General features: G+C 41.7%; 1 protein-coding gene across 3 annotated transcripts in view; it reads left to right on the forward strand.

Moving 5' to 3' along the window:
* Nucleotides 1–23,396, forward strand: part of LOC110990209 (uncharacterized) — a 126,841-nt gene that overhangs the window by 13,363 nt on the left and 90,082 nt on the right. For 2 of the 3 annotated variants that reach the window (XM_087142940.1, XM_087142941.1), the window contains exons 4-7: nt 17,509–17,680; nt 20,410–20,532; nt 20,955–21,140; nt 21,848–21,892. In XM_087142940.1, the coding sequence (XP_086999066.1) occupies nt 17,509–17,680; nt 20,410–20,532; nt 20,955–21,140; nt 21,848–21,892 (526 nt within the window). Of the gene's footprint in view, nt 1–9,978; nt 10,096–17,508; nt 17,681–20,409; nt 20,533–20,954; nt 21,141–21,847; nt 21,893–23,396 lie in introns of those variants that run through there. The other variant, XM_087142942.1, reaches the window with a different exon arrangement.

Genomic DNA, 23,396 nt, shown 5'->3' on the forward strand with positions numbered 1-23,396 from the left:
AGTCCAATCATGGTCCAATCCATATGCACACTCTAGCCTATTGTTACTTAACACCCCACCATGTCTGAAAAGAATTCATGAGATACCAGTATAACGGGCCAACACGAAGGCGGGGGAGTTCTCTGTGTCGCATATTTTGCATCAAATAAATAGGGTGCGTTCGATTAACTTACACGTGTAAGTCAAACTTACACGAGAGCGTTCGTTTAGCCATCACGTGATTCTCGTGCCTGCCCTGGTGTCAGCCTCTACTACCCCGGCGGGCGAGCGGGTCTCTGGAGGCTGCCCGAGTGTAATGACGTCACGGATGAACTGTTCGTGCAATGACGTACATGATGGAACGTGGCGGGGACTTCACCTTTTTCCCAGAATGCCTTGGCGAGTACACTGCAGCGTTCGATTAACCTCATTTCGAGGCTTCCCTTGGTGTAACACTGGTGTCTTCAGGAAAGTTAATCGAACGCACCCAATAGTCCAGAAGAATCTCCGTAATTTGACTTGGCGCGCGTGGCGCGTTCTGCGTGACGCGACACCCGCAGACTCTTGACCAGTAGGAAAGGATTAAACTGTCTCGTATCTAGGTGCTAATGCGTTTTTTTACACGGCGGGCATTATCAAATCGCAGTGGGCTTTTAATTTTAAATGAATATTCATAAATACCTTGCACAGTTTTCCTACTTAACAACGCGGAACACTTGCGCAGTGTGCGCCAACAAACACCTGGTCACACTGTTGCACAGCAAGTCTTTCGCGCGCCGCCACATACTCTCGGTGACGTAAGCGTCTTCATCCTGCGGAAAGCGTCATCTGATGTACAGCGTAAGGAACTGGAGCAGCGCGTCATTTTCAAACTTGGAACGCTGCATCCAGGGGGAAGGAACGTGGATTTTTCCGTGTTCATTCAGAATTGAACCTGCTTGCCCTGAAGAAGGTACTCAGTTACCAAAAGCTCGGCAATCACATATTTCAGAGCACTGATTTGATATTATATTCTCGTCCATGTTAGGAGATTCTTCTGTACTATTTGGACAAGGAATATACAATAAAATGGACGGGGGTATTCGGGAAAATGAAAGTCTTGAACACACAAAAATCCTTGGAAATTATCGTATATTTACTTGTTTTGACTCTCTGACTAAAAAAGGGTATTTGTGAATGGGAATACATAATGTTCTTGGCACTATGGTACTATGTACATCATTGATGCATTAGTCGCGTCCAATCTCCTAACGTACGTTTAAGACGGATCAAGCAAATATTTATTCCCTTATTTCAGTATAGAAGTTTATTGCTGTGAACTGCCGGCACCTTTCGACACAGTTTTATAAAATGTAGCAATCCAGAGGAGACACAAGAGTATATCGACCAGCAAGCGGGAGCAACAGAGCCCGGGTCTGCTGATTAACCTTGCGACATCTAGCCTTGTTCATGTCGGCATGATGGAGTCTAGGTGACCAATGGGTCCATTTGCTCGACACATGTAAATTTACGAAGCAGTAGCGTGACGCTGTTGCCTTAATACAGCCACACTGTTACCCCAGCACGAGCCACGGAGCTACCAATCAAACACTAATTAACTGATCTTCAAGGAATAATTTCTTGACATATTGCACTGCAGCGGGGTTCCACTGTGTTTAACCTCCATCTTACTATTTCTTCTTTGAAGCTGTTATTGATTTAAACGAGTTGGATGATACTTTTTGTACACTGTATATGTCCAAAGGTCGTTGATTTTCTTCCCAAAGTGTCAGTAACAAGTTTTATTGTGCAGGACGAAAAAGTCGCAATACGGTGTTGATGTTGAAGTTGCCACTCACCACAACACTCACAACAAAAACTTGTCTTATTGACGAGGTAAAACTTTTAAGGGAACAACTTTTCAGTGCTTTCCAAGAGCCTGTGAAAAAAAGTACACGTTTGCACCTTCGGATTCAGCCACCGACCTCCTGCTACATGAAGTGCAAACGTCTCATCACTCGACCACCGAGCTTGTCGAGGTTGGATCGTTGTTTCGAATCGATACGGCTGTGTGCACCAATAACTGCTCAGCTATTTGATGGGATGGTGTCAGTCTTTGTCAGTATGGCAAGATAAAGGCTAGTTTTGTCACCATGCCTAGAACCCAACAATTTTTTTGTTTCCAGTGCGATAGTTGATAGTCTTGTCTTCTGGCTATGAGTGTACGAATATCTTGTCAGTATCTTGCGAATTGCCAGAATGACAAACGGAACTTCTTGTATTCTACCGACATGGGACGTTCTTGTTTATCAGAACCCACGCATCGAATGTTGATATTCGCTTAAAGCAGAATGACAACACTCAGAAAGTGTGATCTGAGCTTATCAGGGGATTTATTTTCAAGGAAACTTAAATTGTTCAACACTGACCGGGGTAATTATAATTTTTCACCAAAGTGTGATGTAATTTGTTGTTACGTTCTGTTGTTCCGCGGGGCCAATGACCTAACGGATGCGGTAGATAATCTCAACAAAATGAATAGAATCACCAATCTGTCGGATACATCATTGGTGTTACTCCTGAAAATTTTAGATCTATCTGCGAGGCAGTTCTACTGGCAACTATGCACGTGACTTGCGTTTATGTTTGTCGCTTCACAACTCACGCATACGGACAACGACGCGCCCTGAAAATGTGTCCGTAATGCGCCAGTTCGGTATTTCAAAACGCAAAGTCTTTCAGCAACAAAGACTAGTACCAGACCACCGAGCGTGCGTGTAGCTTTTCCCAAATAGCTTCGTACTGAGCATGCGCAGTTGGAATACCGAACTGGCTTATTATGGAACGCGCGTTATTAAGTCCGGCAGATCATGTCAATGCACATCCCACACTTAATCATTATCACCTGTCCTTGGTGCCCAGTGCTTGTCAGGTGAGATCGTGGATAATTATATATATCAGCCGATAGAATCGACAAGGGAGAAAAAAACGGGATTTGTTTTATTGCGACTGGGATGGCTCATGCAGTAACAGGTTACAAGTTTTATTTTTGTGTACAGTCTCCTTTTGACGTGGACACCTATACCTTTGCTTACTGGAAACAGTTTAAGAATAATTACATTCTGTTGATAATGACCACTTTTCTTACAGGCAGTACCCGTACAACTGTGATATCATGTGTTGTGTTGTTGAGGTACCATGCATGATAACTTGCGAGAAAGGTCGCTTCTTGATCTGGAATTTAAGTTATCCCTGGGATAGATGTTACAGAAACTTAGCATAGTCTTTCTCGTTCCATAGACGATACAGCTGCTGTGACCCCGTGTGCTTCCCAGGGGACATAATCTGGCTTGTGTCAGGGCAGGGGAATTGCCACATTTGTCCGCTATAAATTGTTCGAGGACTCGCAGCGTTTGAAGCACACGTATGCTGAACCCACCCTACGCCGCATGGGTGGATGATAAAATTCGATGTGATTTCTCAATTGTGCTTTCTTCAGCAACTTTCTCTGACGGAACAGTTCATTTACGTAGACGGGGGTGTTGCAAACTGTTGGAATGTTTAAGCAATTATTTCCTAACCGTTTTTCAATTGCAATCTAGGGTTCCCTCATTATATGATCTTCTTTGTTGACAATCTTGCTGTTAGCCCCATTGTGACACGAGTCACATCTGAAGAAATGCGCAGTTTGATCTTTGACACCCGGCTTAAAGGCTACAAATTGAGGCCTACCACCATCCATTCATATTCGTTAACCGCGGATTTTTGATGCGCCCCAAGTCAAGTTGTGCATGTACAGTACACATACATCTATTTGTCCTACGATACGTGCAGATATTTCGTGTCTGCTGAACTTTTGAACACAACTATCTTGCGGGAAGCATAATTGGGTATCCCTACCCTAGTCAGCCATACTGTTTGCCCAAATTAAAGGTGGGGCTTTTCCGCTATTACAAAATATTCTTAGTTTGCACTTATTGTTATCTGCGCGGATGGGGGGGGGGTTTCAGGGTGAGGTCACCCCACCTGCTCGGATAACCAAACCAAACCAAACCAACCCAACCAACAACCATTCCATTCCATTAAAAATATCTGACAAACTATAACCCCGAGAAATTCCTGGTTCCGCCCCTGTGGCAAGGAACTTTACAACTATGACCTTATAATTCATGCCCCGTTTTCTTTTCCCCAAGGGATTTCAAAACGGTGCAGAAGCTGAGAGAAGAAAAGAGAGACGAAGAGTCGGAAAGACAAAGAGGGAGTAAGAAAAATGAAAGAAAAAAAATTGAAAGAAAATGAGCGTGAAAAGGCAAAATCTGAACGCCTACAAAGCAACATCTATTGTTCGTGTCAAAAGTTATCACGAGCAATATAACTTCACTGTCTTACCGTTAAAGTTCAATTAGATTTGTGGTCTGACTCCGAAATCTTATTTTGGTATCGTATCAAATTGAATATGCTAACTCAATGTAATGTTATGTAGAGTTCGAAGCCCAGTGATGTAAAAGCTGCACAGTCAAAATTCATACGACTGGGAACGAACGCTATAATATTCTTAGAACGCAGCTGATCCAAGGTAATTTGAACCTTCTCACTTGTAGCCGGTATGCGGCGCAAATACGTGGTGTTCACATAAAAAGTATAGTAAGGTTTTTAAAAATAGCGTAACTGAATATTTTAAATATACCGTAATATTCGGCATACAAGCCACGGCTTATACGTTGATTCTCAAGCTCAAGGTGACCACGATTCTGCATATTAATGAGTCAATCTCCAGTCATTATGTACCCTCAGGAAGTTCTGGCAAATATCCACATTTCGGGTGTTCCAAAGGGGTTGAAATAAATGTATTTTGTTAAGTTTGTTCAGTATTAAAAACTACGGTGTACAAGTCTTACATGCAACATTTGGTTCGCGACAGACATGTAACTTTTCAAACTTGTTTTCCAAAGCACGTTGTGATAGGCCTTTGTATATAAAAATATTTGTTCACAGTGCCAAAAAGTTCCACTTTTTGGTTTGAACCCCCCCCCCTCTCTGGTCAGGCAACGGGCCTGCCATATATAAACCAGTGTTACCATTACAGTGATTTTTATCTCGGTATGCTTTTTATGTGGAAACCCTTTACATCACAATCGAGAGCTGGATTCCCGCTGGGTTGGGAACCATTTTGAGTGGGCCAGCGGTTTTGCTGTTTGCCTGTACAGAAGCATAGAAAGGCCACAAGTCCCGGCTGCTCCACAGCAAACGCGAAATGTTACATTTTAAGTACAAGGTGGAAACCTGTTCGATAAGAATTACATCATGACTGTACAATAATGATAGTGTCACTTACTACACAAAAACAGGAGCATTTCATAGGAAGAGTCGAAGGCCAAACGAGGAATCCTCAACTCAATCCTCACTCGGTCCGTCAAGGTGACGTTATACCCCACGAGAACGCTGACAAGACACACTCTTAGCGTGGTATCCTGAGGGGAAATGATCAGGTTTCAAAAGGCATCGTTTTTTTAGAAACCTAATAGAAAAACCTAATAGAAAACAGAGCTAGTAACTCGCCGCCGCGAGATAGTATTGTTACCATCAGAAATGATGCTTATGTGGGGTACATAATGTTATGCGGCTTGGGAAAACTGCGCGCTTGTATCACCAATTTGTGCAGTAATTTCAAAACCTACAGTGTATTAGTGAGCAAATCGATGTGAAATGGACACTGCTTACAATGTGTCAGATAAAATAGCTACACGAAGCTGCGATTTAATCACCCAGTGTTTTTTTTCCGCATACGTATCTTGTACGCATATACCATTTCCAAAGGTGTGAGATACCTCTGAAAAAAAGATGCACGTGGCCCTTACACACTTTTGTTTCCGCTCTGAGCGGAACAAAAGAGGGCGTATTTTTTTGTATTCACCGTATAGGCGCGTCACGAGGCGCGCATTTATATGCGCGTTTGACGCAGAGCACGCGTAACTAATTTATTGGGTGCGTTCGATTAGCTTCCCTGAACACACCTGTGTTATACGGAAGGGAAGCCTCGAAATGAGGGTAATCGAACGCTGCAGTGTACTCGCCAAGGCATTCTGGGAAAAAGATCAAGTCCCCGCCACGTTCCATCATGTACGTCCATGCTCAAACAGTCCATCCGTTACGTCATTTCACTCGGGCAGCCTCCAGAGACCCGCTCGCCAGCTGCGGTAGTAGTGGCTGACACCAAGGCAGGCACGAGAATCACGTGATGGCTAAACGAACATTCTCGTGTAAGTTTGACTTAAACGTGTAAGCTAATCGATCGCATCCATTGCAGCACGTATAGTCTTTGCGTACACACAGAACGCGTGCAAGAACCTAATTGTAACCACCTGTCTTTCTTTCGTCGATTAAGGGTGCTCTTCCGCTCGGAGCGGATTCTGGCACCATAGAGCTATATATAAGTGACACAAAACTCTTGGACGGGTGGTAGGCGCGTTACATGCCCCTTCGTCCAAACGCACGCCCGCGTCAATCTGAAGAATGTGCGCTTGAGTGCAGTATTCCATCTGAGCTGAAGTGCACCCCCATTTAGCGAAAGAAAGACGTGGTTACAAGCGGGAATAAATTAGTTACGCGTACTCAGCGTGCTCCGTGTCAAACGCGCATATACTTGCTCACCTCATGGCGCGCCTATGTGCGAGTATCAAAAAACACGCCCTCTTTTGTTCCGCTCGGAGCGGATAGAGATCAATGGGTGCCACCGCAGCTGTTGTGGCGGCTAATGAACGCCCAGAAACGAATGGAATACACACTTGTTGGTTCAGTTCGCGCGTAGATCTCTTTTAGTAGCCTTGTTCCCATGGGTACAATCTTGCCGAGCAATAATCTGGTTCCCTGCCCAACGATTCCCTGACGACTCTTGATAAAAAATCTTAGGTCAGGCATCACCCACGGATATAAATTTATAGATATGACGCAAGGGTCAGGGGTCACAAGTTGAGAGCCCGGGTATTTCTGATTTCATTACAGTGGTGCACCCTGTATTCGTGGGCATTTGCTAGTCGTCAGGTCCTGGTTCTTCTTGGATTCTCCTCTACGGGGATTACCGAGGACACCCTCGATTTCAGTTTAAAGTCAAATATTGTGGGATCAATAGCTGCTATTGGGATACGGGCATGACGGGAGTTTAGGTTCAACAGCTAAGCCTAACTACCTGGCCGGGGATAGAGGGATCCTAATACGACGCTTTTAGCGTCGATCTGCGCACCTCCGCGTTTGAAAACGAGGCTGTATGTGTCAGTTTCAATTCTTAATACGGTTTCGGTGCGGATTTGCGCAGACGGCGCTAATGTGAAATCCCTCTATTACCGAACATCGACGGTATTATCCGAACATGCCAAATGATGCGACTTCGAAATATGTCAGCTATATCCATAAAACTGGAGGAATAGAGGGATTTCAATTAGCGCCGTCTGCGCATACCGCGTTGAAATCGAAGCTCTCTATGGGTGCGTTCGATTAGCTTACACGTGTAAGTCAAACTTACGAGAGAGCGTTCGTTTAGCCATCACGTGATCCTCGTGCCTGCCCTGGTGTCAGCCACTACTACCCCAGCTGGCGAGTGGGTCTCTGGAGGCTGCCCGAGTGTAATGACGTCACAGATGGACTGTTCGTGCATGGACGTACATGATGGAACGTGGCGGGGACTTAACCTTTTTCCCGGAATGCCTTGGCGAGTACACTGCAGCGCCCGATGACCCTCATTTCGAGGCTTCCCTTGGTGTAACACTGGTGGATTCACGGAAGCTAATCGAACGCACCCTGTGTTGAACTTCATCGCGCGCGCCCGCGGAGTCGACACAGTACATGCAGTATCCCGTTCGTATATAAGTGTGACACCACTTCAGTTTTAACCACGCCCACTGCACATGATACACGACCATCGCAGGTACGTTAGTTCGCGGTAAATTGTCGTTATTTTTTCTGCTGATTTTACATGTCGAGTCATCCTGAAACACTCTTCCACAAAAATTTGCAGCCTGAAAAGTCTGAATTTAACATATTTTTATGTATTTGTGTCTTGACTCCTTACTTTCAATCGTCTGATCGTATTAAGAACCGAAACTGACACATGCAGCCTCGTTTTCTAACGCGGAAGTGCGCAGATCGACGCGAAAAGCGTCGTATTGGGATCCCTCTATTCCTTCAGTCTAGGTCAGGTGGGCAATGGGACCTTTGGGGGTTCCGTGTCCCAATTCAAGGAAAATTCTCCGCCAGGCGGAGGCGCACAAAAAGTACCCCCAGAGATTGTTTCGAAAAGAGGGGTCTGTTTGGGCCAAGATATGGTGGGATTGTGTCAGTATGGCCCAGGATCATCTCTGTAGATTCAGGGGAACCCATCTGGGGGCAAAGTAGACAAAAATCGGATTGAAAATTAGTCAGAAGAGCCCGGGGAAGGTGAGGGATGTCATTTGAAAAATGGCCGCTGGGAGGGCTTGGCAACATTTACTTTTTGGGAGGTGAGTTTGTTTTGGGCGGATAATTAAAAAATTCATTGGTTAACCCTCTAAAAATTGAAAATCAAATGAAATCTGAAGGACCAAACAACACATTGTTTTTTGTTTGAGAGGCCTCAGGGACTTCAGTTGCCTGCCATGGGGCTCCAAACTTGGTTGATTTTACACTATTTTCAATGGAGCTTGAATTGGTTCAGTGCACCCTTGGGGTGCGTTCGCGGGGTTAACCGAGCAGGATGCGTACGCATTACACTCGGGTACAGGAGTATGCTCCCCCCCCCCTTTAGCACGAGTTAACCCTCGATTCATACTCCAGCCGTCCAACCGCTCAGGAGTGTACTCTTGTGAACCGAGAGCTCGCAATGCTCGAACGCACCCTTTATTGGGTGTGGTATCCAGATTACCCGGTAAAGACTGATAGCGCACCTGGCGGTCTGTTCTTCTTGACCCAGGTTTCGTGTTCTCGCGCTCGAATGGCGGTAACACGACCCAAGAACACTGTTCTCGGAACAGGATTACACACCATCTTGTCGTCAGGATTTTACTCGAACACACGGAAAAACCCATGAGATTTGATTTTTGAACAGCCGCAAAAAGTATCGATATGGCTTTATAAAGCCGAAGACAATGGAAAGTTTGGCAAAATTAATGTTAATAATCTTCCATGACAGAAAGGAATTTTTTAATGGAAAAGAAGTTACCCCAGTTATCCGACATTAACCCTCGAAAAATGCACAAGGACGCTGCCCTCTTGCATGTTCCTTGCCACAAATACCTACATGTACTACTACTGGCGATAATAACCGGTTGTGTGTTCACGGCGTTCAAGCAGCCGACCCACGAACAACAAATCGAGCTGTTCGTGAACAACCGGGAACAGCCGCCGGAATTCACAGCCATTGATATGAACGAGGAGACCTACGAACGATGTTGCCAGAAGTGAAAGGTCGTTACTGAAATACTTTTTTCAACCCATCTCCAGGTGACTTTTCCAAAATATTGCTTCAGGAAGACCAATGTTAAATTCGAACTTGAGTGTTTCCTTTGGATGGTTTCAGTTAAGAATCTTTCGTCCAAAAATTATTGAACGTGATCAGGTGGTGATTGGATTGCCTTCGCGCACCGCGCCAGGGCTCTGGAAGCGCGCTGCGTGGCATTTACGTTCAGGCTAGTAAGATTTAAATAGAGGATTTTTCAGTCACGTAATTTATATTATTAAAAAAAGGTACACGAACCGGAAACGTGCACGCCTTCGAAGTTTCTCAACATTCTTTCATACGTGGAATTGCCATTAAGCACGTAGGCCTAGCTCAGATGGGCTCCTAGCCCTACAAATAGGGCCGTAGTGGCTCGCTTTTACAATCAGTCTCTTGTCTGTCGCCAGCACAGCCCTACTTCATGTTATACCATGCTCCACACGCACAGTAGCAAAGCGCGCGCGCAACTTATTATCTTTGGCAATGCTGTGACAATATGAATTATGCATCTACGGCACCTGTCGGGTGCCTAGACTTCCGACACACGAAACGCTGCCTTCTTTTTCAAAATGGCGCTGCCCGTGGTCGATCCGGTCGGCATTTAAGTTTTAACAGTACTACATGCCGGGGTTTTCGAGGCGCCATAAATCTGAAAATTTACGATTTTAGGTGTAAGTAAAATTGTCGAGTCGTTCTTATTTCGGAAGATATTAGGATTAAAAGTTTGTGACAATCCTGCAGTTTGGATTTCAGGCATTTAAGACATGCCTTGAAGTAGGGCTGTGGTGGCGACAGATGAGAGACAGATTGTAAAAGCGAGCCACTACAGCCCTATTTTGGGGGTTAGTGGGCTCCCTGTCAGTCGTAATGAAATGAAGACAACGTCCAACCTGGGCTAACGTCGGCCCCGATTCGAAAACGCGTGGCTGCACTGACATGATATACTTCTGCCAATGCCTTTGCCCATCATGTTACGTTACGTGCAAAATCTTAAATCCCACTATTTTGGGGGACTTCAATTAGGACTTGTACTCCAATGTGTTTACCGGGTACGTGCGATGCTAATTTAATCCCCAAGTTAAGGCACCTTTCCATATGTACGTTTTTGGATGCATATGATGCACTTATGTGTTTCACTTTCACGGACAAAAAAATCGACTCCATTTACATAACACACATTATTGCCCTAGGAGGAATTTAACGAATACGCAATGCGTGGCGTAAGTGTTGACGCGCATATGGAAAGGCACTTTTACTTTATGCAGGCATTAAATAAAAAGACAAGATTAGCAGTGTGTGCCATAGATACGGAATAAAAAGACGAGATCAGCAGTGCGTGCATACATGTACGCCCCCATTCACTGTGTGATAATTGTGTGCCATTTTTGTGGTCCTTCATGGACATGCAAAAGGAACGTAAAGAATACAGCTAAATGTATCTTTCCTCCAGCACGTGACCTGGCACAAGACGCTTGAAGTTGTTGAAATGAGCATCAAGAATGCGCAGGGTCGTACTCTGGAGTAATAATGCCACTTTCTGTTTCAGTTGCATCCTGCGTTTGTCACGTTGGGGGAACTAAACCTGCGAGAGTTTACTTCCCGCTGCCCAAAAAATTGACTTTTTTGGCATCTTTTGTCATTGTATGCATAATTTTCACAATATCTCTTAGTTCTCGCATGAGCACGAAGCTATTAAGATGCTATACTTTCAGAAAATAGACAATAAAATGAAATTCTTAATCAATTTTGCTTGAGGATTTCATGACAAATGACATATTTTTCATCAAAATCGGGCTCATTTCCTGTGTGAATCCTTTTTTGGCATGCAACTCTTAACTTCAACTCATCATATTATTTAACAGGGCCACTGTACGGTTTATTTCCAAAACGTGTTTCTTCGGCAAGCCTTTGCCTATCTAATAATGTAAGAATCATTGTGATTGGTTCAGGTAAACACTCTCGTTCCTTTCTTTTAGAAAGACATACCCATCTAAATTTGGCATTACTTGTGGCTCGGCTCGCACTGACGATCCTGTGGGTGCTTGTGCATGGGTGCACAAGCACCTACGTGTACTTGTACACGCCGTAAACAGGATGTACATGTACATATACTGTACATGGGACCCGGCTCTCTACAGAACTGGGGGAATTCAAGGTCATCTGAGCACAGCAACTTCAGCTGTGCATTTTGAAGGGGTTCTTATGGCACAAAAGGTTTCCATATGATGCACGTCCTGGTATCTTTCCTCTGGCATGCAAGTGGCCCTCCAGGCAAGACCACACGTAAACATGCACTGCCTGTGTAGTCTTTTTATTCTATGTCTATGCAGGTTACAGGGGAATGCGTGGGCATGACCATCTAGCTTTTGAAATAAATATGCAGGTGATTTACTGTAGATTTATGTATATTCGTTCTGAATAGCAAGTCAGCGTTTTCGTATTCTACACCACCAGGGGCTGGTGTAGGAATGCGCATGTGTATGAACTTGCCGCATCATGTTGGTTCCCGGCGTGCCTTGTGTGATTTGGGATATTTAAATTAGGACTGTAGTTGATGTGTTTACGCACGATGTAGATTGATGTGCAGGAGAATACTTCGGCACAAGCGAGTAGCTTTTGAAATATGCTTGCAGTTCATTTTATGTTTATGTGTATAATTGTCCCTGAGCTGAAGTGCACCCTCACTGGCGAAAGGAAAACCAGACGGTACTAAGTTTTCCAACCGGGTTCTTGCATGTGTTCGGCGTGCACGCAAAGACCTTGAATTCCAGACTTAATTCGTTGCATGCCCTTTTGTTCCTGCTTGGAGCAGATAGCCAGTCTGTGTCATTTTCAAATTCTACACCACCAGGGGCTAGCGAAGGAATGCGCCCCGCAGCCTCTGGAGTTGAGGAGTGCTCTGATGTGTGTTTGATTATCTTTCACAGGACAACTCTGACCTGCGATGGTCTTGTTTGCAGTGTCAAACAGCACTTGTACCTAGCGCCTGAACAGGGTGCTAGGAAGCGCTGATGGCCTTGCACAGATTTTAGTGAAGGAAACACAAATGTACATTACACAGAGTCACAGTTAATGATGCTCAGAGCATCGTGGGTAAATTGCTGCCAGGCACGCGAGCTCGCTCAATGTGTTACAGAAGCAGCAGTTATCAATTTGATATTTTTTTCTTTTTCTTTCTCATGGCTTAAAAGATTCTCAGTACACTATTCGTTCATCCAAAATTGATCAAGATAACCAATGATATGAAATATATCGCCCAAAGATACATGATCAGTAATACTTAGTGAGAAAATAAATTACTCACACTGTGATTGTACAAAGGCCATGTTTTTGTCATGTAGCCGACACTTTGCTCGTGGCAAAACATTGCCATTGGTGAACCAAAACTTTAAATAATGCTTCGCTAACAGGAAGTGATAACCTTGCGGTCACCGGTCGCGCAGAATGTAGCCAATCACAGTGCAGGGCACTGGGCAACAAGTGAAATGTCAAACAAGCGAGACAGTGGGGACAAGGTTAAACAAAAGTCAACTCGTGGAAGCAAATCAATGCACCCAGTCATGGTTGTGCTTTTCAAAAAGTACAAAAGTGAAGAATAATTCATAAAGTGTGAGAAATCCCACGCTACCATCAAATCACCAAATACTACATTTAGTACTACGCGATAAATGAAAATACAATCCTCTTTTCAATGGAAAGAGACAAATTAACATTTTGAACAAATTTTAGGTCATGTTGAAAAACAATCAAAGTGTGATTTTTCTGCAAACTTGGCTGTCTATAAATTGTAGCCAATATGAGAGTGGTCTAGGTACAGGTCAAAATACGCTAGTGTATATTATAGACTATCGGTCGACGAGGGCTGTAGTCTACTCTGCATGGGCTTTACAAAGCAATCACACCGAGGGAGTTCGTATATGTACCTGTGCCCATCGTTCAGCTAGCTACATGTAAAAGAATAGCTACACCATAAATGCATGTCAACGTTTTCTTGCACTGAATGATGCCAAGCTGGAAAAAAATGTATGAGGAAAGTGAAAAAAGTTTCAATTGCTCACCTAGTTACCCTTTTCATGAAGATTCACCCATGTCGAAAACGGCAGTTTTTTTATTTTGAATTTTTTTCACAATTTTGCTTTAAAGCATCACACTTGACCTTCTTGACATGCTTCCTCATTCAAAATTAATGTCAAAATTACATTATTGTTAGGTCAAAATCTCGATAACTGCAGTTTGCATTTTCATGTCACAAAGAGACAAATCTTACTGCCCCTTGTACAAAGTGTATTGACTGGAAAGCCAACAAGTAGGTTCAGTTTTTCGTTATTAGAAAAAGACACATGAATATGTTACATTCACAGCAGTGCTGCGTACATGTAAACATGCATGCCCCTTCCCTGTGGAAACATACATCGAACAAAAAGCATGAAAACGTGGATTTTCGTTTTCACGAATGGATGCGCATTTTTACTTAATTTCGGCTAATTAACCACTGTGTTCATTTAATTACTTAGGTCAGGCAAATGTTTACAATGGTGTGCAAAACTATTTGAACACTTGGCACATCGAGACTGAATTAAGTTGCTTGTACTGAAATGAACCATTTTATCAACATTTATCCAGAGAACCCTAGTAACCAACTTTTCGTTGTGTCTCTTACTCATTATTCTGTAATTCTTTTGCCCAAATGGATTGCAGTTATCTTTATATACATGTACATTGGTTGAAATTTGAAATTTTTCGTGGTGAAGATGGCAAGTAAAGGCAATAGGTTTGTGGTAGCACCATGCAAAATATATTTTGAGAGTAAGTGTGGTTTGAACCAGAGGGTTCTCAACATTTCAGACGGTGTGCTCTGTCGTCAGCAGACTGGCAAGCTTTTGTGGTCATCAGTAGCAACCTTTTGTCAAGAAAGAAGGCATGAAATTTTAAATACATCATGAAAATCCCCTATTTAGAGAAAGGTTAAAGCCACTGAAACTAGCCCAGAGGACAGATCACCACAGCTTGAATATAGCAAGGGCAAAGAAGGAACTTATAACTGAGCAAAGGACAAGAATAAAGGCCCTGTATGATGCTGGATGGAGCTACTCAGTGGCATATGGGGGGGAGGCTGTTTTGTTTTGTTTTTCAATTATTTTGACAAATAATACTTTAAAGGTCGGGATCGGTATCAAGTCCCATGGGTGAAAGGTATAAAAATTAATACCTTTTACCAACTGTAAAGCACGCTGGGGGAAGTATACTAATACATGTATATTAAAGTGAGCTATGCTACTTATAATTATATAATACAGGTGAAAATGTAAACCAGGCATTGTAAGGAATTAGATATCAATTTCTTCAGGAGTGTCAATATTTTGCACATGTATTCAAGGACTTTTCATGGATATACAATGTATTGATTGCCATTTCAACACATGGAACTAAATTACATCTAACTGAAATGTCATGTTCAAATAACTTTGCTCACCACTGTACCTCTTAAAGACTCATTTGTGGGTTTCTACTCTATAAACGTATTCATACAGTTTTGAAATAGTAGAAACTTTGGGGGGGATTATCTCAAAAAGCAGTTTTCTTCAAAATCTTCCATGGGGCTCTTTGTTGAAACAGTGACGACTTACACAAAATACTGACTGCTTGGAGTGGTGCACAACTATAGCCTCCCAAGGTAATCCAAGGAGAACACGCTCATGACGGTTCACACACTGGTTCTCATGCTAATACCTTTTACACACACAACTGTGATATGTACATGTACAGTACCATCAAACAGACTAAACAGCTGCCCTCTTCCCTATGCAATTAATGTTTTTAATATACAAACATTTGTGACATACAAACTTATTGGCACTGTTTGAATCATTGCTAAGGCAGTTTTCTAAATGAACCAAACCCGTTAAGGAGGCATATGTTTCTAAAGCAGTCGGGGTTCTGGTCCCAAGGTTGAATCTACCTTCTTTAGCTTGGCATGGCCGTGGGGACAGAGGATTGATGCTTTGTCTGTTGTGCACAGCTGCATAACATTTTCTTGTCACTTTTGAAACTGATGCACGCTGGGTGCTTGTTTTGACCTCCTCTAGAACTCCCCAGCTATCTAAATTGCTGACAGAGAGGCCATGTTTGCCTTAAGGTTCAACGTGTTGTTTGTCAATCACTTATCCATCACTGTTGCACATTCCAAAACTTATTTTTTCTAAATAAAAAGCAAAGTGCTTTTTTTCACAAAGAGAACAATACATTTTTCCCTTTTCATCCCCCCCTGGTTCTTTTGTTGGATGATTCTACATGCACTCATGCATCTCCATGCACTCATGCATCTCCATGAAGGGACAAAACTAAACAAGCTAGTCTAGTGTACATGTACATTATTTGACAAGTACTGGAGATGAAGAAGTAAATGACCTTGCTGCCTGGATATTTATTTAGGTAAGATATGTATTGCGCAGATGGTGCATAGAATGCTCCAGACTCTCACCCAGCCCAGTTAGAAAATTTTGTCATGGTACCTTTTTGGGGGGGATACTGCTCACATTCCACTGGCCTTTTAATTCAAAACTGGGTATAAATCCCAGAAGAAAATGTGGGAGGGTTATAAAAATATTTATGGTAGAGGAAATGGTTTTTGAAGTACTTTTGTTTGAAGAAACCAATTATTTGTAACCTAACAAGTATTTGTAATATGAGAGTCCCTGGCCAAAAATCACATGTGACCAAGTCTGGTCTCATTTAGGATATATAGGTCATCACCTTACCATTGCACTTTCCCTAAAGGTGTCAGCTCGTGCAGGTAAGTAAACAACTTCAGGTACCAGCTTAACCCACAGACCATCAAAACAAACCACGCTGCCTTGGCTTTTCATTCTTTTCATATCTCAAACTCATTCCCTGATATGCCATTGCTTGTCAATTTAGAATCCCATGTGACGTTTAATTAAATTGTTCCAACATTATGCTTCATTCTGTGTGCATTACCTAGAAAGCAACACAATACATGCGTGGTAAATTCACCAAAGGAAAATTGATTTCAAATGAAAAGTTGGATATATGCAGTTCAACAGTTGCCATGTGTCTTTCCATCAAGTAAGTTTTAGTTAAAATGGCAGGAAGATGTTTACCCATCAGCACTGAAATGGTGGTATCTCTAACACAGATGTATCTGTATAGATATGAAGTAGTAGTTTCTTTGAGAGAGATTTCTATGATTTCAAAGATCTTGTACTTTTTGGATTGTACATAGACATGAAACATCAAATGTTATTCTGAAATAGAGATATCTTTTTCAGACAGAGAAATGTCTGTTAAGTCTGAAATGCACATGACCTTGTGGCAAGAAAAAAGAATGTGTGACAGGTGGTAGATGGTGACATTCTAGTAATCATAAAAAGTGACTGGTGATGTGAGATACAGCTCTCTGTTAGTGTAGTAGAGTACTGAAGTAAATACAGTGAGTCACATGCATATTTATGTGTGTAAAAGGCATTAATTCGCATTCACATTGACTTCGCACTTTGGAAGCCTTCAGACTTGTGACCTCTTTTAATGACTGATTCAGAGGAAAAGATGCTTACATGTACCGGTACTTTAACTTGGTAATGTACATGTACGTGTACTATACAAAAATATAGGTTACATTTCCATTCCCGCATTCATTTTTTGACCCTGTCAACAGGCAATATGGGGTTTTCCATTTAAAATAAGAAAATGCTTTGGTTGTTGATATCTTGTCAGTTTTTGGTCAGCATATTGATAAGGGATGCAAAACAGCACAACAAGTTTTATATAAAGGTTGAAAACACTTTCTGACCAAGTCCCTGAGTTTGAATTTTATTAGCCTTCAAGCTTAGCAGATGTCTGTCCTTGCTCAGGATCTTTGTAACCAAATGCACTTGAAAGCCTAAAATGTGTCATCACCAGATGCATGTGGTATAAAAATGGCATTTGTTACAAATCAGCAGCCAAGGATAAGGTTTTTAGAAATGCATACTGTTAATGTTCCAATCATTGGACCAACACACTGTACGGTGAGATGAGTGACAAGGTAATAATAATCTTAAACTTCTTATTTTTTGTCCCTACAGATGGCACAGGCTAGCATTAAGTGTAAATGGTGAAAATGCAATGCTAATTACTGATTGCAATGTGACAGAGACAGCAAGCCTTGCAAGAGGTGTCCCAGCAAATGTTAAGACAGATGGAATATTTATTTTTGGACGGGATATGCGTAACTCCTTCCAAGGAACTCACTTTGAGGTGAGTCAATATTGAGTATTTTGTTGACAAGATGTACCTGTACATAATTTGTGCTACTTATCATAGTTTACGTTTCTCCAATGTTGTGTTAAACTAGATCCCTTTAGTTTTGGCTTCAAGGGCCAATACATTTCTGGTACCAAGAGTTACAACCAGGGGAACACATTGCATTAATATCATTTAATGTCTATAAAGTAATAGACCTATTTCCATGTAATTGTGACTAGTTCTTGTGTCAAAGCCTCCTGCATGATATTCTTTGGCAGTCACATGCCGGCAAGCTTATTGCTTCAAAGTCTTTTGAGTTCATATATGAGAACTCATTACCTGCTCTGTTTGTACATGTAGTTTCACTCTCAATCCATGAAGCTGAGATTCGGTTTCATTTCCTCTGGCTTGCATTTATGGTAACTATACTTTAAATCACACTCGGTGAACCATTCCTTCTTTTACTTAGGTTTTATCAGAAATGTCTCTATCATTATGTACTACCATAATCTTACTTTTCTTCAACATTCAAAGTTGTTCAACAAACATACCTACGTGTATTAAGTAAGTTGCGGTAGATGCACTTCACTTCTGCATCATGAAGTTTTAATTGGCTGTAATAAGACCTTCCTGTGGGATGACTGGGCTTGGCAACAAGTTCCCCAGCCTCTATTTTTGACACGTGAAATTCTACACGATATTCCCATACGAAGAAGAAGAAGTGACAAATGCTCTGTGACATACAACCAAGAGACTGTTATTCAAGAAACTGCCACTCAGCAGGTGAACACTTTCAATAGATGGAGACAGTTAAGCTGAGACACCAGTAATGTGTTTTTGATTTGCACATAAGAAAACTATAGTCTGTTATTTTTCTATTATATTTTGATGATGGTAATTGACCTACATTATGTTGGTTATGAATAACCTACATGTATGATTAATGTAAGCCATGCACATCATGTATCAACCAGTTGAACTAATTCTCATCATTGCATAGAATTTCCAGGAAGTGCCACTCTTTGTATGTTTTGGGATACTGAGAAAACCTGCATACATGCTGCTCTGGTTCCCGCCGCGCCGTGCCCATGCAAAGAAATGTACATGCAGCAACCAGAACCAGTCTATACATGTACTGTACATTCTGGTCATTTACTCTACATCACCCATACATGCACGCATCCCTAAAGCCACACATAAAAAAAAATCGATGTTGCAAGAGGTTTTCTGCAAGTTCCTTCACAGAACTTGGTCTCTTATTTATGAGTGTTTTTTCTGTGTTCAAGAGTTTAATTTGAGTCTGTTTTGCTGGTACTTGAAGTGAGCGTCTTTCAACAAATTTCCTGCCGCGGTACAAGGTTTTTCACCTAATGGTCTGGATGCCTCACGCATGCTTACCACACGATACATTGTTGGCCAGTTTGCCATCGTGATTGCCTCAGTCACCCTGTGTGAATTGCCCATAATTCTTATGAATTGTCGCCTGTAGAAAGTTTTACATACGTGTAGATTAAGACAGGTGTTCATCACTTTTTGAGATAATTTTGGAAGCTGTCGTCCCCGTTCATGCCATTCAATCAGGACAAAAAAAATTGACCCCCTCAAAAAAATTTCTAACCTACCAACCCTATTTTTAAGAGGCATGTGATTGGAAGCACAACTATTTTAGGGGGCCTAATAAAAGACTGCATGCATGCAGTAGGCCTAAATTAAATAACCATAATAATCATGCATTTTGAGAAATCTTGGGCAAGTGTTGATCTAATTCGGGCAAGCACATTTATGGCATGACCTGCCCAATTGGGCAAGCTAAAAAAGAAAATCATCGCGGCCTGTGGGGGCTGGTACCAAGTCTTTATTCAGCAGTTTTTATCTAGTCAAGACGAAGATGAAAATGCTTGTTTCCACAAAAAATTGAGCATACCAAATATTTTAAATATTATACTGTTTACAATTTTTATTTCTTAAAAATATTTTCTTCAACACAAGACGATTTCTTAAAGTTTTTGTACCTCCTGCTATTTAACCAAGTATGTGGTAAATTGTTTATCCCAAAAGGAAAATTCTTGAAGAAATGCAGTTGAAAAGGCAGATTTAATGCAGAAAAAATAAGTGCTGAAATTAGAGGCAAGCTTTGAACCAGTAATAAAATTCAATCACCACGGGTCTGTTTAAAATTCAAAATAAGTTAGTTGTTTTTTCTTTCTTGGGGGCAGCAGATGTTTGTACTGTTATTCCAATCAAAATCTGCTTATAAGTCTATACTGTAACTGCAACTGAGATACATGTAGTTTTCCCCATTTTCAATGTTAGACATACAGTTCTAATGGCGTAGCTTTCCCCATTATGAACCACTGCAAATGAAAAATTATGCAGTTGTATATTGAATTCATGAATACACCAATACATGCTAACAATATGTCAAGTAGCCCCTGCTCTCTGCCAATATAAGAATAACTGGGACTGTTCCAATTAAATTGTCATTTTAAACAGTGCCTTTGATTTCAACCCAGTATCTTAAGTCACATGGATGACCTCTTTGTGAACAGAGGTAGCTGTTCACAAAGATCAAGAACCACTCTCCCTGCTGCTGGCCTTGACTGCAATCTGTGACTGTTGAATTACACCCAAATTCTTGAGTTCCGACATGCTACATGATAAGGTCAAGAGCCACATTTTTGTCAGTCTGGGTGCATAAGAGGTTATGTGTTACCAATCTGGTCTTGTTGCTACTTATCTAGGGCCAGATTCAACAATTCCTCATCGTACCGGATCCATATGCAGCATTTGACCAATGCCGTAACTACATGCCAAGCTGCAATGAACCCATGCCTGTATTTAAAAGGGCTCTTGAACCTGAAATTGTAAGTACCACGTTTTACTTAACTAACTTTTCATCTATTGTCAAGTCTTTGTTAAATTTGTCTAGCTTATCTTTCATAGTTTTGCAACTAGAGTCAATTGACATTGTGTGAGTAGGAACAGCTTCTTATTATTTTATACTTGGAAATGTACAAAATTACCAATGTAACAGCTCCCAAAGTGGCTCAGTTGTACTAACTTCATCAAAGTTTCCTGAAGGCCAGAGCAGTAGTATTACTGACTTTTGCACAGACCAGGCAATTTGAGTAATGTGAGCAAAATTAACAAAGAGCATGTGTGAACATACCGTTAGCCCAGATAATTGACCGATGTGCCTTTTGCTCAAGTCAACCTATACTTCAATTTGCCAAAAACCCACACCATTATTGGCTAATAAAAAAATGCATTCATCTATTTTTATCAGCCCACTACACAGCCAGACACAAATGGTGAACAGGAGGGACCAACACCAGCTGTCTATTACAGTGAAACTGAATCCTCCTCATCAGACTCATACAGCTACCCAGAACCGATCCCTGATGACAGTTCTTTCCAAAGTGGGGTGGATCCAGGCACAGGGGTGACTGACCCTGGGACTGGTACTGTAGTGGTAGGCATATTACAGTTTTTCAGTGAAAGTTTATTTTATACAATGTTTTGTTTTTCATTTTGTTTTGATTTGTGGTTTTGTTATGGGGCTTTTCTTTTTGGGTTTACTTTCTTAGCATTTGTCTTTCTTTGTGTTTTATTTTTATTTATCCTATCTACCTCTATTATGTAATTCAATTATCTAAATCTCAGAATAAATACTTCATTATATAAATCAATATATAATAGATATCCAGTTCATTTCCTCAAGCATTTTGGATTTGGTTTGAAGGGCCCAGGCAGTGTAATTGTTTTAGGGTAGCTGCAATTAATTTTTTCAACTCAAAACCTTCAAAATGCACCTTTGTGTCACACTTTATCTTATTTTCAACTTTTGTTCTGTTCTTTTCTTTCTGTAATGACATAACAGTGGTGCCCTTATTTATCAGAAAAGCATGATATATTTTTGATTTTCTTTGAGAGTAGGCAAAGAGAGATGTTCATAGTTTTCTTACATTTGAGAAGTGTAGAAATTCATACCAAACATCTTCCCAATCAAAATTCACATTGTGGACCATTTAAATTTTAAGCCTTCGTGTAAAGTCCCGAATATCATCCTGACTACAGCACTAGCCAACCTTTTTTAAAAAGCTTGATGAGTGGAGACTAAATGGCATAAACAATGGATAGTATGTCTTCACATTGATTCATATTTTTATGTCTTTTCAGCGTGGAACTAAAGGGGAGAAGGGTGCACAAGGTGAAACAAGAATTGTAAGTTTCAAATTGTTCGATTATATTCAGTTTTTAAATATCAGTTGTTAACAAATTCTTCAAATTACCTTTTGTAAGACTCCTTTAAACCATATGCTGCCGGGGGACCCGGTTTGGGTACCTTGAGTTTGTATGCATAGCCGGGTGCCTGAAATCAGACAAAAGAGCTGGAACTGGGAACAAAAGACTCGCTGCTGGTAATTGCCATCATTTCTCAGCTTGCATTTATCGGAGGTAATCCCTGATTGTTTTGAAACAGTATACCACTATTTTTGGCATAGCGCACCCGCGGATTAGCACCACAGACAAAAGTGCTCCAGCTCCCCATCGATGAGCGATACGTTACCGCTGCACGCTAATCCAGCCGCGTTTGAAAAGATGCCATTGGCATTCACTGGGTACAAAGGAAACTACATAACACCTCAAAATTCTGGGCTCTCTTTACAGGGCAGCAGGCCTGGTTGAAATACTCGGGCGTCAATGGAGGTTTAGAGTAGCCACCAGACAGTCACTCGTGTGGGTATAAACGTCCATTAAATGAAATTATGAATTTTTGAAGAATTTTGAAAACAGAAAATCTTGAAGATTGCCCGTATGTAGGCACTGCATTTTTAACCACTCGCTGCCGGGTGGTTTGAAAAATGCAGTGCACATAATCAGGACTTTTTCAAGATTTTCAGTTTTCAAAAATCTTCAAAAATTAATCATTTCGTTTAATGGACGTTTACACCCACACAAATTACTGCCTGGTGGCCACTCTATTCAGACAGACAAACTCTATTGACGCCCGAGTATTTCAGCCAGGCCTGCAGCCTTGTAAAAAGACCCCAGATTGTGTGGTGTTATGTAACTTTCTTTTGTTCACGAACCTGGCACAGTGTGCTGCTGACCTCTTTTCAATAGGGGCCAGATTAGCGCGCAGCGGTGCTGTGTGGCTCATCACTGTTGTGGTGGAGCACTTTTGTCCCCGGTGGTAATCCACTCGCACTAAATGCCCCAAACCGTGGTACACTGTTTCAAAACAAGGCTAGGTTATCTCCACTATTGAGAGTGAGAAAAGTCTGTAATGCCCAGCAGCCTGGTCTTTTGTTCCTAGTACGGTCTTTTGTTACAAGGCCCAGTTCCCTTTGTCCAATTTCAGAGACCCCAGCCACGCGTATAAAACACGGTGCCTGAAACCGGGCTCCCCGGCAGGAAGTGGTTAAAAGCACCCGGCGGGAAATGGTTAAAACGGCTTTTTTTTTATTTATGGACGGTTCCTTCTCTTAATCTGATAACACAACTAAGTAACATTTTAAAGTCATTCAAAAATTCCTCATGCTTGTTGACAACCCTTGAAAAGAAGTACATTGAAAGAAACAAAGATTGTACCTACATGTATTTAAATTGTTTAAACTGTAATAGCAGAATTGAGTATACCAGAGTAAACTCTATGTAATGGGCACTCACTTGAGATATCTGAGATCTGTGCACATTCATTGATTAATTGTGGGGGCAGACCCAG

Source organism: Acanthaster planci, linkage group LG11 (genome assembly GCF_054643075.1).
Source record: "Acanthaster planci isolate LZ-2023a linkage group LG11, COTS_SCS, whole genome shotgun sequence".
NCBI lineage: Eukaryota > Metazoa > Echinodermata > Asteroidea > Valvatida > Acanthasteridae > Acanthaster > Acanthaster planci.